Source organism: Pteronotus mesoamericanus, unplaced genomic scaffold, assembly GCF_021234165.1.
Source record: "Pteronotus mesoamericanus isolate MK-2021 breed Mesoamerican mustached bat unplaced genomic scaffold, CSHL_Meso_final contig_116, whole genome shotgun sequence".
Lineage (NCBI taxonomy): Eukaryota > Metazoa > Chordata > Mammalia > Chiroptera > Mormoopidae > Pteronotus > Pteronotus mesoamericanus.
In genome coordinates, this window is record NW_026555027.1 from 33,940,646 (window position 1) to 33,958,334 (window position 17,689).

General features: G+C 38.0%; 1 protein-coding gene across 5 annotated transcripts in view; it reads right to left on the reverse strand.

Moving 5' to 3' along the window:
* PLD1 (phospholipase D1) overlaps nt 1–17,689 on the reverse strand; it is a 179,968-nt gene that overhangs the window by 83,161 nt on the left and 79,118 nt on the right. For all 5 annotated transcript variants that reach the window (XM_054580564.1, XM_054580558.1, XM_054580551.1 and 2 more), the window contains exons 7-11: nt 12,314–12,372; nt 10,990–11,082; nt 5,383–5,535; nt 3,849–3,998; nt 3,111–3,194 (exon numbers count right to left, since the gene is read on the reverse strand). In XM_054580564.1, the coding sequence (XP_054436539.1) occupies nt 3,111–3,194; nt 3,849–3,998; nt 5,383–5,535; nt 10,990–11,082; nt 12,314–12,372 (539 nt within the window). The remainder of the gene's footprint in view (nt 1–3,110; nt 3,195–3,848; nt 3,999–5,382; nt 5,536–10,989; nt 11,083–12,313; nt 12,373–17,689) is intronic.

A 17,689-nucleotide genomic window follows, 5' to 3' on the forward strand; every position in this document is an offset into this window, starting at 1 on the left:
GAAGAATGCTCACTCATATTAATAAAAACTTCATCTTTTGATACCTTAAACATCTAGCTAGATTTTACTATTTGTCTGAATTTTCAGATAGTCTGGGTTGTTTAAGAAATCATTCTCTCTTCTACCTTGAAAGCCTTATCTTACAATTTACCTCTTCAAAAAATTTCTCCTGACTAAATATACCCAAATCTGGTTACTAGTTTATCTAGCACCTTAAAAAAATTTCAATCTTCACTTAAGCAATCTCAAAGCTAACAGGAACCCCAGACACCAGGCAGTGTGGCCATCTCCTTTGAGAAGCAGCTCTGAGAATGCGGGCTATGGAGCAGACACACCTAGATCCCAGCCAGCATCGATACGTACCAACTGGGTGACTGGGCACTTTCCTAATTTACCTCGTTGACTCTTGTTTTTCTCCTCCATAACACAGTCCTGGCATCTAGTAAGAATTCAACAAATAGCAGCTACATTTATTAGTGTAACTTCAACTATGCCTTAGAAACTGCCCTTAGAAAGGTTAATATGATTTGCACCAAGTTAGTGAGTCAGGCCCCTACAGTGGTCTCGCCAGAGACCCTTGCCATTTTTCTCCTGCATCACAACAATTTACTAAATGATCTCTAAAACCACTGTTCAATTCATCTTCTGTACTATTACCAGAGTGGTCCCTTTTAGAAAATAAATTTGGTTAAAATTCCCACCCTTAAACAAATGAACAAATGAAACAAACTTGCCCTAACTGGGTAGCTCAGTTGGTTAGAACATCAACCTGATACTCCAAGGTTGCATGTTCGATTCCAGGTCACGGCACATACAAGAAACAACCAATGAATGCATAGATAAGTGGAACAACAGATAGCTGTTTCTCTTTCCCCCCTCTCTCTCTAAAAAATAAACATAAAAAACAAACTCATAGACACAGACGAAACAACAGTGTGCAGTATAATGGTTACAGTATGCCACAAGATGGTCACTGCCCCTCCACGCCTTCTACTATGTTGATCCTCATCACTGAGCTTTCCCCGATCCATTGTTTTATGTATGACTTTCTGACTCTTATGTTATTCCAGAGGAGGAGCTGCTTCTCACTCATCTTTATATATACATGGCCTGGTTCAGTACCTGTTACAGAATGTGGGCTCACTAAATAGCCCTGGAGTAAATGAGTGAATCCATTAACAAGTGAATCGATAGGTGGTAAAATTAATGAACAGAGGAACTAAGTACTTCTAGGTCCCAGTTGTTTCTCATTTCACCATATCTGCCTTTGCTTACATAATAATTGTTTTAGAAATATACTAATACCATTTGCACTTAAGTATATGATGTCTCTTGGATTAGAAGTTTCTACAGGGCATATGTGTTCTCTAACTATGCTTATCACTCTCTCAGATATAGACATAACGGAGTTTGATTAAGTTTCTGAATGCTCCTTTTTGCAATACTTGCATGACAAGAATTTTCTTCACTTGTTACAAGGGAAGTTACTGCAAAGGTTTTATTTCAAATGGTGTGTTGTAATAAGATGTTATCTTAAAGCAGTTATGAAAAAGAAATAACCTTCTGATTCATTTTTTTTCCTCACAGTAGAAGAGAAAACATTCAGGGTTCCATCTCTTCAGATGTTTAAATGTGAGTCTGCATTTTTGAGTGTGTCCACAACCTTCTAAAGAGATATTACTTTCTTGCATAAAACATGAAAATGTGGGCTCGATGTAAAAGCTATTTTCAGTCTCTCTCATATCTTCATCAAACTTTCAGAAATATTTTTTCAAGGAATATAGTATGACATTAAACTTGAATATATTCTCATAAGCATTTAGAAAGTATTCAACCAAAGAAATAGCTCCTAAATAGGAGATTTTATTTTATTTCTGGTAACTGACTAAAGAGACAAAATTTGGCAAGAATATAAAGGCCAAGATTAAGCTCCTCCATCAACATGAGAATAAATAGATTTGCAGATGTGCTAACGATCACAGACCTCGTCTATGACTCTAGATTACTGATTCTCAACCCAGAGGGAACTTTGGCTCCCAGGGGACAGTTGGCAATGTCTAAAGACATTTTGGTTATCACCACTGGGATCTTGCTATTGGCATCTAGCGGGTAAAAGCCAGGGATAATGATGGCACTAAGCATCCCACAATGCACAGAGCAACACCCCACAACTAAGAATCATCTGGCCTCAAACGGCAGCAGTGCCAGGGCGGGAAAGCATGCCCTAGAGTTACGGTGTCACCCCACTGAGGCAAAATGTGGAAAAAGATGAGTTAACAGTCTCCCCTCCCCCTAAAAATCTAGAATTAGGAGGAAATACATTATGAGGATATTTTCACAGTTCATATATAAAGTAGCATTTGGAAGGAAACATGAGAGGGAAAAATGGGGGCATTTCAAGCAACTTAAGTCTTAGAAGGCAAACATTAAATAATTTCATTTCCATCGTAGTCAATGTTGGCATCTGCAATCATTTTTAACTCTCCAGGCAGATGGTAACTGGAACTAAAGTCAGACTACAAAGCCTACACCAACTCCAGGAGTAAAATTTCCCAGTAGCTAAATGAGTTTTATATACGAGACTTCCAGTATCTTTAATAAGCATCATAACTCTCATGGATCTGTTTGACTGAACTATCTCCAAAAAAGCTGACTTGGCTAGTCATTAACAAGGACATTTTAACAGTAATGGGCAAATGGAACTGTTTCAATTTCAAAGGGACAATTCAGAAAAATTATATTTACTGGACCTGATGACAGACACACCAAAATGAAGAAAAACTACCCAAGGAAGATTATTTTTCATTACCTCAACAAGTATATTTGTATTGCAACATAATCTTTACAAAAATGAATATTAAGTGTCTGCTTCCAAACAGAAACACAAATGCAAAATTATTCAAGTTAAATATTAAGAATATACTTGGATGCCAAGTATTTGAAAAGACCTTTCACTGGAGGTCACTACAATTAATTGGTTGAGACTTTGGCCAAACCAGGTGTGATACTGCTGGTTTTCACAATGAGTGCTTTGGAACAGCACAGCAAACACCGTTGTGCATTTCTAAATACAGAGATCTCAAACACAATCCCCATGGACAAATACTAACCACCAATCTGTGATGAAAATCTCTTCTTTTGCCTCTTCCATTGCATTTGCAATATCTTCAAAATATCCTTTGGCATTAACATACCTGTAAGACAAGGTTTTTCTTTTGTTTTTGTTTTAACAAAAAATAAAAAAGAAGAATACAGACAAAGATGGAAGCCACTGCCAAGAGTTTCTCCACAACCACCAGTTTAATTTTTGTTAATTGAAAATAAGCAACCCGATTCTTTTCTGCTGACAGAACAACAAACTGACTGGTGTCATTATCATACGGGGTCAAGTGAATTCTCCTATCTTCCTGAACTCTTCTAAGACCTAAAACAGGGTGGAAAAAACGTCAGTAGAATATCATGCCTAACATGTTTTTCTACTGATTTCCAAACCATGGGTAGAAAAACCTGCTAAGCATGATTTTATTCAAAAGAAATATCCAGCAAGTATATTCTTTTTCTTAAATTATGACTAATGACATAAAGAAATATTCCATTAGCATCATCAAGAAAATGGATAAAGTTAGCTTTTAAAGTCAAACTTCAAAATCCAAAGCAAGCTGTCTCAATAAAGCTCATTGTAACAAACCTTAACAAAAGTTGGAAAATGAATCTATGCTCTGGTAGTCCTATAAAGAAAGGCCCTTGTTAAGTGTAATGCATTATTTCTTTTCCCAGCTTTGAAAACTGATTCCAGATGAATTGGATGTTCTGACTACCCTGACAGTGTTCGAGCAAAAAGATCTTACCATTTAGCTAAAGTGTTCTCTTGGACAGCAGCATATGAGCCAAATCGATGATCTTTGAGAAAGTTGGTGCCATGTTTCTGGATGAATTCTTCTATAGCCCCTGCCCACCACCGGGCATGTCTATAGCTGTTGCATTTTAATATAAGTGTCCTTCAAAGAAAAGCAAAATGTGGGGGGAAATGGTCACTCTGTGTTTTGTCTCTTTAAACAAATTTAAGGATCAACCATGCCCTGTTTTGTTTTGATATTGCAGACGTAAGTTGAAAATTTAAGCAAACAACATTTTATATCAAAAAAAGCAGGCTTCTAGAAAAGTTTGGCAAGATTTTAAAATATAGTCAATGTACCCAAACTAAATTTTCAAGTTACTTATTCACTCATGCAAACATGTGTAAGGGTACTTACTACAGACCTGGAGCTGTGCTAGGCTGTTAGGAAGGGAATGAAAGAGGTATAAGGTGAGGCCCTATGTCTCAATGTTACTTAGTTGTTAGCCCCTGTAAAGGTCATTTCCCTTTGTACTGCCTGATGTCCATTTCTTTGGCTTCTGGAAACATCACGTTGATTGTACATAAGGAGAGTAATTCCTTCCCTACTCTGAGTTCACGAAAGCCAAGCAAAATGGCATGTTCCAGCCCCCTGATCACAAAGACTGGTTCAGAGAGCTATTGCAGAGAGCTATTGCAGAGAGCACGCCACCCATGACAACGGTGGCGTGATTCCTATGGCGCTCCACAAGGCAGAGACACAGTGCCAGGACGAAGGTTTAATGGCAGCACCTTTGCACTTCCAATAACTAATTCTGAACCTGGCTGAGAAGATAAGGAAGTTCCAAATCTTTTACACACATGCTCACATACATGCAAATGTGTTTTAGTAAGGGTCTATCTATAAGTCTATGCCAGTCAATGTGAGTAAAGACAGATACATATATATTCACTATATTCATATACATGAGGTTGTACATTATAGAAACAAATGTATATCTAGAGAGAGACACATATATATTATATAACTACAATCTTCCAGAAAAAACGCATATATCAACACACACATACTCACTAAGAAAATCTATAGTAATGTACACTTTAGTATCCTTTCAAGATATCTTTCTTAAAATCTGTGTGCCAACAGAATTTTTCTAAATCAAATCACTTTTTAAGTATTTTGTTGAAGGATATCAGCTCATAACGTAAAATTTTATTTTTTTAAAATGTGAACTATCATTCGTTAATTTATCTGTTTGGCAAAATGGTATTATTGAGTAGTCAATTTTGTTAAAACAGACATATATCAACAAACAGGATAGTTTATTCTGACTGCTGCACATAAGATATGCTATTCTTAAAAATTTATTACAAGGAAAAAGTACTTTCATTATTTTTGATTGAGGATAAGTTCTAAATAAAATTTTTCAAACATTTAAATTATTTTTGCCTCCTTTGTTTAAGGTTGGGAGAAAAATATTTTTGGTAAAAAAATATTTTTTACCAAAGAAAATATTTACTATTTTAAAAATATTTGAAATTTCTACCTTGAAAGGTTATCAATTCGGAGTCCATACTTCGTCTCTGTCTCCTTCTTCCCCACTTTAATTCTAAATTCTTTATCCACCAGCAGGACAAAGGCTATTGCACCGCTGTCTGGTTTCATATACAATAAAAAGGAATCTTTCACTACCAACCACCTGGGAGAAGATAAGAAACAAGTTTTGAAAATTGCACTGAATTACTGAAACCAAAAGAACAACTTACATGACAAATCTGAAGTAAACATACTAGCTGAGAGTAGACAATTTTATTTTTTTACATGGGGGATTTATTTTTGGAAAACCATTATGAAACAAACAAACAAAAAAATCCAAAACCTTTCTATTATATTTTTCTAAGAAGTACGGACACCAAGCAATTCAAAATAACTCATTAGCTTTGTAAACATTACGGCAGAGCCTGGAAGGACACCCCTGAGAGCGGTGGGTGGCGCTCACAGGATGCGCAGCGGGAGCCCCGGCTATTGGAGGAGTGGAACGGGCTGGTGCTTGCTACAACCAACTATCATGGAAGGAGCACGTAGGTTTCTCAGTAAGTATAATCCTCCTTTTAAAAAAATCTAGTAAACATCCAATACTCCACCTATTCTCTTGTTCATTTCAAATTATTTGTGATTTTAGGGACCATTATTAAGTGATGTTCAATGGGATATGATCTCTCAAAAGGATAGTTCCATTCAATTCAATATAGATTTAAGAGCTTTATAATGGCAAAGTACAGGGGCAAGCTAGGAGTTAGGGTGGAGGCAGAAATAGTGCAAAGATAAGTCATACATGTTCTCAAAGGATCTTACCAGGCTAGTGGGGCACAAGCAACACTAATTCTAGGCTGAACGGGATAGGTACTAGAAGAGAAATGCAAATTGTGATGGGTGCAAGAAAGGATCCCTCAGTTCTCAGAGATCTCATTAGCAGCATTGTCCCAAAGAGGTGGTATCTGAGCAAGGGCGGGAAGGACCCCATCACACAGAGCCCAAGGTCAGGTTTTCAAGGTGTATACCCCACAGCGAGGAAAGAGTTAGCCAAGGCTCTAAGGTGTGGATATGTTTCATATGTTGGGAGAGAGTTTGGTGAGGCCAGGGTCTCAGAGAGAGTAGGAAGGGAAAATGGGCAAATGAGTGTAGAGCAGGGGAAGTGGGCAAACGCCTTATTGAGGAGGGTCTGAAGGCCATGCTAAGAAGGTTCATTTTATTTCATGGAACCAGTGTTTCCGAAACTTGCCTGATTATCAGAATCTCTTCAGGTTCTTGTTAAAAACTAATAGATTCCCTGGCCCCACCAAAGAGCCATTAAAAAGGCCTGATAATCTGCATTTTAAAAAAGGAAAGAAAACACCAAAGTGTTTATTAAATAAAGGAATCCTCATGCCCTGCCAAGGCAATAGGACAGTCATATCATTGGCACTATGTTTCAAAAAGAAAGGTATGAAGGAGAAAGAGGAATGGACTGAGGCAGGTTAGCAAGCTACTGTAATAATAAAGAACAGCTCTTCTTACACTTGACTGGGAATATGCATCACCTAGGGATCCTGTCAAAATGCAGACTTGGAGTCAGTAGGTCAGGAGCAGAGCCTGAGATTCTGCTTTTCTAACAAGCTCGGAGGGGTTGCCTATGTTAGGACCACTTTGAGTAGTACAGATGTAGATGAAAGGCATGACCCTAGAGTGGAAAGAGCAAGACGGAGAGAACGGGATCGATAGCAAGTAAAAACAAACGGCAACTTTGTCCTGCTGCACGGGACACCATATATTCATATTTACCTGCAGTTGTGGAGAGATCAAGTGATTTAGTGGATAACTGAATAAAGTAACAGTAGGTATATGACACCACATATTAGGCAAAGTAAAACACATTATGGGATAAGTAAGGCCAGAACACCTGCACATAAATTAATAGTATAAATGTCACATAGAGACAGAATTTTTAAAAAATCTATAATAAATCTTTACTGAAATTACCACTATGTGACCACATATGTTTTAATGGCTTTATAATTTGGAATTTAATGTAGATAAATGTACATGGATTTCCACACAGTTCATTTCAGTCATGTGTTTTTTAATGTACAGGCTGTCTTCCTGTTAATAAGAGGGGATGGGTGGACTGAGGACAACTTACAGTAAAGAACATGCATGTGGTATTGTTCAACACAGGAAAACATAAAGGTCACAGAAAGCAAGTAACTAACCACAGTGCTAATATAATTACAGCATTGGCACATCAATGCGGGTCTGAGCTTCCAGACTGTGAACTCGCCTGCCTGGAAGTCAAGGATACCTGGAATGGCATCACAGACAGTTCTAGTCAGAGTTCCGCACTAGAGACAACAGCGCGGGACAACAGTGAAATGACCCACATCCAGGTCCACCAGCTCCCATTACAAGACAAATCTCAGAAATGCTCCTGAGAGCACAGCCTCATGGTATAACCCCCAGGGCCAAGAACTGCAAAAGATGTCCTCAAGAATAGGTCACTGGGGCCACCGTGCAGATATGTCCTGCACTAGGACGCCTGCTGTAGGGCACGGGTGCAGGCTACGTCACCCTGCAGGAAGGGGCACTTCTCTCTAATTTGCACACAGGCTCTCAATAGGCTATGAACAGCCTTGCTCAGCAATAGGAATGAGACAGCAGGGTGTATTGCATGGCCAGGGCACCGCACAACAGTGGGGGGCGCCAGTCATGTACTATCTATGTGAAGGGCTCTTCCCTTGCCCCTCCAAGGTGAGGCAGCCTAAAAGTATGGAATTGGTTAGTAGTGACAAGTGAATTTTGAAAGCCAAACATAAAAGATAATGGCTTTTGTTTTGACAATGATGAGTTGTTCTTTCTTAACAGTCATTTGCTATCAGGGTAAACTGACTCCAGGCCTTCACCGGGAGCCCTTCTTAGCTATACCTTTCATTAAAACTCTTCTGATTTCTTCCCTTTCTCTCTTTTGTCAATAGATTTTATTTTTCTTTAATGAAAAGATATACATCAAGAAAGAAATCCATCAACCAGCCTTTTGGGAGCCAGCACCAGCTGCGTAGGGATTAAGCACCTGCCTTCAAGTCAGCCTCCCTGGGCTCCAGTTCCGGCTCTGCCAGCTGCCTGATTGTGTGAACTTGGGTAACTGAGCCTAAAGTCTAAATCTATAAAATGAGGGTGACAGCAATGCCACGCTCCTACATGTTTGTGCACATTAACTGAGATGATTCATGTACATTGCTTAGCACAGTTCCTGACATCAATAAATCTGAACTTTTATGAATATTTCTGTTTTAAACCAGGTGAGACTGTGGTTTATCCTAACAGGATGCCTCCGGCCTATGATGCTACTGCTGTTACACTAAAATGCAGGTGTGCAGACATGAGCCAGCCACCACCTTCTCAGCTTCATCTCCCACTGTTTTCTCCCACCACCTTGATCTTGTTCCTCTGCCTGACAATCTTGCTCTACTTTGGGCTTCTATATTCATTATTCTTCTGCCTAGAAACTGTTTCTTCCAGATCTTCCCATGGATAGTCCCTTCTTGTCAATCAATCCTCTGCTTAAAAGTCTGGTAGACAGTGTATGTTTGGGTCCTGTTTTCTTATCCATTCTGCTACCCAATGTTTTTCGATTGGAGCATTTAAGCCATTTACATTTAAAGTGATTGTTGATAGGTATGTATTTATTGCCATTTTATTCTTTATAACTATGTTCCTCTGGTTTTTTAAAAAAGATTTTTATTTATTTATATTTAGAGAGAGGGAAAGGGAAGGAGAAATAGAGGAAGAGAAACATCTATGTGAGAAAGAAACATCAATCAGATGCCTCTTGCACGTACCCTGACCTGGGACCGAACCTGCAACCCAGGAATGTGACTTGACCAGGAATCAAACCTTAGACCTTTTGCTTTGCAGGACATCACCCAAACAACTGAGCTACACCAGTCAGGGCATTTCTCTAGGTTTTTGTTTTTTTTTTCCTTTCTTCTTCTTCTCCTCCTTCCCCTTCTTTTTCTCTTACTTCTTCAAGAAGACCCTTTAACATTTCTTGTAATACTGGTTTCATGGTAATAAATGCCTTTAACTTTTTCCTGTCTGCAAAGCTCTTTATTTCTCCTTCACTCTTAAATGATAGCCTTGCTGGGTAAAGTATTCTTGGCTGTATGTCCTTTCTTTTTATCACTTTTAATATTTCATGTCAATCCCTTCTGGCCTGCAAAAAGTTTCTATTGAGAAGTCAGCTGACAGTCTTATGGGGGCTCCCTTATAGGTAACTGTCTTTTGCTTGCTGCTTTAAAAATTGTTTTTTCTTAACCTTTGTTATTTTAATTATGATGTGTCTTGGTATGGCCTCTTTGGGTTCATGTTGTTTGACACTCCATATGCATCCTGGACTTGTGTGACTTTTTTCTCCACCAGATTAGAGAGCTTTTTGGTCATTATTACTTCAAATAGGTTCTTGAGTCCTTGCTCTATCCCTTTCCCTTCTGGTACCCCTATGATTCAGATGTTGTTATGCTTCATGTTGTCCCAAAGGTCCCTTATACTATCCTGATCTTTTAAAAATTCTTTTTTCTTTTTGCTTCTCTGATTGGGTGTTTTCTCCTACCTTGTCTCCCAAATCACTGATTTCAATCTTCTGCTTCATCCAACCTACTGTTTCTTTTTCCTAGTGTATTCTTCATTTCAGATATTATATTCTTCATTTCTGACTGGTTCTTTTTAATGGTTTCTATGTCCTTTTTTTATGCTTGTTTTCTCTTTGTGGAAGTTCTCACTAAGTTCCTTGAGCAGAGCCAGCCATTTTCGTGTCTCATCATTTCTTCCAAACTCAATGTAGCTTCTTCTTTAAATCCTTGGTTATAAGACTTCTATTTAGTTAGCCTTCAATTGTTTGTTCAGGCTGACTGTTCTATATTTTAGTTTTAACTCCAGCTTGATGCCAGAGGAGGTGAACATAAGATCTACTTAGTTCACTGCCATTTTGGATCTCTCCATTGTCCATATTGTTTTACTATAGATATCCAGTGGGCGTGAACTTCTATCTCACTGTGGTTTTGATTTACATTTCCCTAATAACTAGTAATGTCAAGCGTATTTCCTTGTGCCTGTTGGCCTTTTGTATGTGTTCTTTGGCCGACTAACTTTTGAGTCTAATAGTCTACTCGGTTTTTATGTACATAATTTCACACTCTCTCCACAAGTTCAGGTTTGAGAAAAATGTTTAAATAGATGATGAAACTTGGAACTTAAAATGATTTAAAACTTGCTCTGCTGCCTTGGCTGGTGTGGTTAAGTGGATTGAGTGTCAGCTTGCAAAACAAGGGGTCACTGGTTTGATTCCCAGTCAGGGAACATGCCTGGGTTGCAGGCCAGGTCCCCAGTAGGGGGCGCTTGAGAGGAAAACACACACTGATATTTCTCTCCCTCTCTTTCTCCTTCCCTCCCCCTCTAAAAATGAATAAATAAAATCTTTACAAAAAATAAATTTAAAAAATTTGCTCTGCCATGACTTTCAAAGAATTTATAATTGACTTATAATTTAATTTAAAAATAGTATATAAAAACTCCCCAAATATCCAGTTTTTTAAAACAAGTACACAAAACTCCTAAGTCTTACCGTCTTGACCATCGGTAGCAGGCTCTTCCCTGACCACAGCAGTTCAACCCAGGTATCCTGTGTCCCCCGGATCTTTTCATTATCATGCCTTCTCTGAAAGAGACACCAAGTTAACCCTTCATCTTCAAATTTCCAACTCTTAGCTGATACAGCCTTGCAGCTTGGGACTAAATTTATTACTTCATTCTCACATGTCTTTCCTCCCCACTCTTTCTTCCTTTACCCTCAAATAGCTCAGTATCCTATTTCCTAGGCTGAGAACCCCATCAGCTAACCTTTAAAGCACTCTGGTTGCAGCATAACTGTGTTGTACACATTGCAGGAACTTAAGCATCCTGGCTTCTGGCTCTAAATGCTAAGCATTCCCCTTAGTCATTGCAACAGCCTGAAAAAGTCCTCACACATTGCCTAATGCTGGCATGAGGATGGCTCAGCTGCTGTTCAGACATAGGATGTGCTCTCCCATGGGTTCCAAAGCATTTCTGCATCCCTTCGTGTACAGTTCTAGAACCGGGCCATGACAAAAGAGATAGAGCAAAGCTTTTAGCTTTGGAAAGAGAAAGATCTTGATTTTGAAAGATATGAAAAGAAAGAACAATAATAATGGCTAAATATTTCAAAACAATTACTAACGATGATCATTATTTTTTAAAAATGTTAATTTCTTTATCATATCAAGCTCTCATATTGTGAAGGAAAATACTCATTAAGTAAATTTCAATCTTGTTGCATAATATACATTTTACACAGTATTATTTTAACTCATGAAAATAAGCAATGAAAAGCCAATTTGTATAAGTGATTAGAAGGAGGGGCTTATATATTTTATTTTTAAAATTGAGATATAAGTGACATGTAGCATTATATTAGTTTTAGGTATGCAACACAGTGATTCAATATTTGTATAATGTAAAGTAACTGATCACCACAACAAGTCTAGCTAACATCCATTGTTACACAGGTAAATTTTTTTTCTGATGATGAGTATTTTTAAGATCTACTGTCTTAGCAACTTTCAAATACATAATACAGTGTGTTTGATTTTTAATGAACTCTCCTACACACCATATTTGCTGCCTGTATTAAACATTCCAGCTGTGGGGCTAAAGAAAATTGGTGCTATAAGCACATAAGAAAGAGGGTAGAGAAGTTGCAACTAGTGTTTTGCATAAATAGATCTCCTCAGCTGCTCTGACTCTGTTGGGAAGAAAAGAAGCTAGCAGTCAAACCAGATGAGGTCCATCATCATGGCATGCTGACGAATCAAATGTTAATGCTTATCAACATTCACATTTCTCTTTAAAGATCCAACACAGGAACTTACATGCCCTTTGGTCCCAAATCATGGATGAAAGACAGCTGGCTTATATCAAGGAATTCTGTCTGAAAAGAAGCCAAAAATCCATACTTTAAAAAGTTAGAAAAAAGAAAAATTTATGCATTCAAAAAACATGTATTAGGTATTGCAGTGTGTAAATAATACCTGCAGTACTGTACAGACTACACAGATCGATAACAATGGTATTGCTCTGAAAGAGTACAGATTAGAAGTAGACACATAATTAAAACACAACCAACAAAGTGACGTGTGCTCTAATGTGCAGAAATAAAATACTCAGGAAGGTCATGGAGAAAGAACTTCCACCCAAGAGTCTTTTGTATCTGTTTTTGTTGTTGGCAAAGGGAGATTGTGTGGCATAGTGTACGCAGAAATTATAAAAAACTATGTGAAGGGAGTGATGTTTGTGCCAGCTTTGGAAGGTGGACTAGACTGGCATGTGGAAATGGGAGATGAAGGGGGACATAGAACAGGAAAGGTGTAAAAAGGTAATTGGCTGTACAGCTAGGCAAGAGTGAGTCAGATAAGGGAGAGTAATGGAAAATTAAATGGCAAAGTAGACTGAGGGGTGGCTGGAGAGGTCTTTGAACATCAGGAATAACAAAGTCTTCTAATAAAAATGTAATAATATTAAAATTAAATAATTCAAAAATAAAAATTAATCATGTGTGATTATAATATAAAATAATTAGTTTTAGTGAGTATAAAGAGAATTTTTATCCATCTTCACTAAATAAATCATGAGAAGATCAAAAACTATAAATATTATAAGAACATCAACAGCTAACACTCGCTGAGTACTAAATATCTATTGGCAATGTACTAAGCATTTTGCATGCATTATCTCAAACCTCTTTGAAATAGGTGCTATTTGTCCTCTTGTACAGGAGAGGAAATTGAGGTTTAGGGAAGAAATAGGCAAACTTTCTCCACAAAGAGTCAGACAGTAAATATTTTAGGCTTTGTGAACCATATAGTTAAATTACTGTAGATGAAAGCAGCCATAGATAATACATCAATAAGTAAGAATGGCTGTATTTCATTAAAACTTTATTTATTCTACTTTAAATATGAATTTAATATAATTTTATGTCATGAAATATTCTTCTTAGACTTTTTTTCAATATTTAAAAATGTAAAAACTATTCTTATCTCATGAATCATACAAAAACAGGCAGTGGGCTGGATTTGGTCCATGGGCCATAGTTCACCAATCTCTGGTTTACAGAAGTTAAACAAATGGTCCAAGATCATAAAATTAGCAAGGGGTATTAATAATCAGGTCAGGCCAGCCAATATCCTCAAAATTAAACTGCAAAAGCAAAAAGGCACTCAACATGTATCTTACTCAAAGTGAGCAACTTTATTCTACCTAGGTGAATGCTAGATGAGAACGTGTAGGCACAGAGGGGAAAACCAATAAACATTATGTAATTTTTAGCATATGCAGAAGTTTTATCTCATATAACCCTTGAAACAACTAGCATTTAACATTATTTTGCTCCCAATTTACAAAAGCAGCCATAGTCATCCAGATCTGCCAATAGTCTTAGACCATGTCAATGACAGCCTTACTAGAAAAATCAAAGACAAAAAATGAATGCTCCTGGCATCAGGAAGCAGATAGGAGACAAGGCATGGAAAACATTCCATATCAACAAAGTTCTGTGGGAAGAACCATAATACTTACATGTGAAAGTCTCTTCGAGTTATAGAGACAGGGTGACCACTTCCTAGCTGATATGATATCTCAGGGAAATAGTATGTGTTCTGGGCTTGTAAATTAATAAAATGAAACACAACAGTCTTTCCTTTAAACTTTTTATATGAGATTGGGAATATATAATATTAACCATGTAAGAAAAAACTCCAGCTCTCTCAGAGCTGTCAATCCTTGTGAGGTCCAATTAAATGAGTTCATTTCTTTCTTAGGGTTATTTGAGGAAGTCTTTAAAATTCAAAAGAAGTTAAAAACCCCAAACCAAATATATCCACTCACTGAAGTTTCTGTAAGTATTTTAAAAGTCAAGTTCTTTACATTTTGTTTCTTGTATAAAACATAGTGCTTCAGCACCATCCATTTTTAATCTGATTTGTGGAAATGCTTACTAATTGGAAAATGTAGAAACACATATTAGAAGTGATACTGCAGGCTTGGATGCACAAATACAAAATGTCTTAAAATACTAAGTAAAAGCTCTCAATTTATCTCATGGAGAAGCGAGAAAAGGTCAATCCCAGTTTACACTGAAAGACATTGCTACAGAGGTGCAACTAATTTATGCAAAGTCGCAGAACATTTGAATGGAATACCAGCAAATGAAAAGCAAATATCGAGGAAATCACTTATCTAATACCTGGATATTTTCTTATTCACAAAGCTCTTATCATCAAATAGTTGACAACAAAAATATTTTTTTGAAATAACTCCAAAATCACAACTTCTGAAAATCATAACAAATGTGCTAAATGTAAAGAATTTCATCTAAATTTAAAAACATATATTAGCAACACAGAATTTAAAGTTGGGCATTAATGTGAAATTTTAAGTTATCCTAATGGCTTAGTAAAGTTTGACTAAAGAGAGATTTTGAGAAAGAACTAGCCCTATACCCTCAAAAGCAATACTGAAGCATTTATATTTTTCTCCCTACCTGATTCTTTCAGAATCTGGCAACCCTTAATGCTTATTATTATTTTCACAGCAATATGTTTCCAATAAGAATCTGTTCTCATTATAAGAGAATACATATAGCCAGTTTCCAACTGTGGTTTTATAAACCCAGACGTTGACTGGAATGTCATGATGGAGAGAAACATGCCTAGACTCTGGATGTCACCGGGACACTTTAAGGAATCAAGATTAACTTGGGAAGCTGATAAAAAGCCCCTTGGAGAAATGTCCTGGTACCTTGTTTATGAGGGAGGACTCAAAACCTGGAATTATCTTCTGGAGGGTGGGCCCCTTGTATAGAGGCTTCCTTCACTAGGTGAGTGTCCTAGGAACCCATCTGTATCAGTGGACCGGCTGGTATTGTTGGGAGAGGTTGCGTTCAGCTTCAGCGAATTTTTTTGAAGACTCTTTCAAAGCATTTGCCCATTTCATGGTGGATGATTTATGAGTGCACCTGCCCACACTACACTGAGTGTTCAGCAGTTTTTGGCCAAAAATGACATGATATCGGTGCCCCAAACTCCTTATTCACCTAATCTCAGCCCCAAGTGACTTTGTTTGTTTCCCTGGATGAAAGAAAAGTCCTGAGAAGGGAATGTTTAGCCTGTGGGGAAGAGGTGAAACAAAAAATGGCAGAAGCACTGAAAGGTACCAAAATGAGTGGGTTCAAAAACTGTTGGGAGCAGTGGAAAAATGTCTCCATAGGTGTATTGCATCAGATGGAGAGTACTTTGAAGGTCAATGAAGTTCAACATGTAAGAATAAATGCACAATTTTTAATAAATAAATTCTGGGTTTTTTGGGGTCCTCCCTCGTATTCCCATTTTTCATGGCAGTCTTTCCAGGTAAGGAATGAGAATTGCTCTCCCTGAAGCTGGAAAAGAAAGAACCTTAAAGCATTTTGGGGAACCTTGAGAACTTGAGGAATTCACCCAAACTCATAGGTATTCTAGGCAAAACCTGATGGCAATTATGTGGCTTGACTTCTTTGCCCTGAGGGGCTAATTAAAGTTCAATCTGGAGATTCCTTTTGAGATTCCAGCAAAGCAGACTGAGAGCCTATATTGTAACGAGGCACAGCCAGGGCCCCTACAAAGAGTATTTGTAACAGGGTCCAGAAAATAAGATGTCCAAGAAAAATATATTCTCCCCACCACAGGGCCGGCCGCCACCGGGGGATGGGAGCCTTGAGCAGGGCCCTTGAGAGTCATTTTGCATGTCAATAGCAGGATAGCTCATTCCTCCTATGCAAAAAGAGTTATTTTGCATATCACCAACGCTAATCAGGAAGGTTTCAAAGACTTAATACAGAATGTAACTGGGAGAGGAAAGAGGAGAGACAGGGGCCTGCAGGAGAGACAAAGAGACACAGACTCTGGGGAACTGCGTGAAGACCACGTAGGAAGAAAGAGAGGAGCAAGGACTCTTGCTAGTGGGCCATGAGAAGGTGCCACATGGTTATGGATTAAGAGCTGGAGATCGTGGCGATGCAGCGGATGGTGCTGAGAACCGCGAGAGGCCTGCCTAGTCGAGCCCCGGACTTCTGTTCTTTTTCTTCTGAAGGACGGTACCCCTGTCTGGTCTGACTGGCCTAACTGGGCAAAGGGGGGAAGGCAGGACAGTGTGTGTGCTGGTGATTGTTTTAAAGGGCTTTTGAGGTTTAAGAGCGATGTTTAGCCATTGATCAAACCTGTATAACTTTTGAATAAATAGTTCCTTTCCTTTTCACCAAACTCTGCCATTCAGAGCCATAATTCCAAGGGCAGCGGGCAAAGGACCTACAACCGAGGGACCCCGGGGAAACGGGGTGTCGTTGTTTTGGTGATAGCATCTGGGCACCGCCCCCACAGCCACAGGTCCATTTGTTTGGTAACACTATGATCAATTATTATTCTTGTCATGTTTATGAAAATAAGCGGGACAAATTGAAACTGGTCTTACTGCAAAGAGTCTTGATTTGGCCATCTTTGATAAAAATGAGGTTGATTCTAGGGGGGGAAAATTGTGTTTCCCCAAAATAATCTATAATACACAGTGGTGGATATTAGACTTTAGTTAAAGTTTTATTTTTTCATCTACAAATTGAATTGGTTCCTGAATTTTTCTAGTTTTCTTCCAAACTAGTGTTTTATTTTTCACCAATCTTTTGACTTAAAATTATTGAGAACTAAAAAATTTTTTTTCTGAGCTTTGCTTTCACAAGTTACAGCCAAAGGTCCTGCTATGACCTCAAGAAGTTGCCACAACAACTCATACTTAAACAATCTTTGTGACTGATGTTGTGTAAACCATACAGAATTTACATCACCAGAGATATTCAAACTGCAGATAAGGAGGATTGTCACTGCTGGCTTTCATTCCAGCAAAAGAAACTTTGAGCCTTATATCTAAAAATCCTCTCAAATGACAGACTTACAGACTCAGAAACAGGTGTATAACTTGCTCTTTTGATGGACCTTAGTTTTTGCTTCTGTTTTCATAGGCACAGTCCTTATTAAATACCTGCCTGCTTGTTTACACAACAGGTCTCACTTTAGGAGTCCATCTGCATCATCACCTCCTGAAATGAGACTCAACAATATAACTGAAATCACTTATTTTCAGGGCTACATAATTGAATTAATGAAATATAATACAATTCCATATCAAGATGATGATGCTTCAGGGATTCCAGGTGATTTCTACTT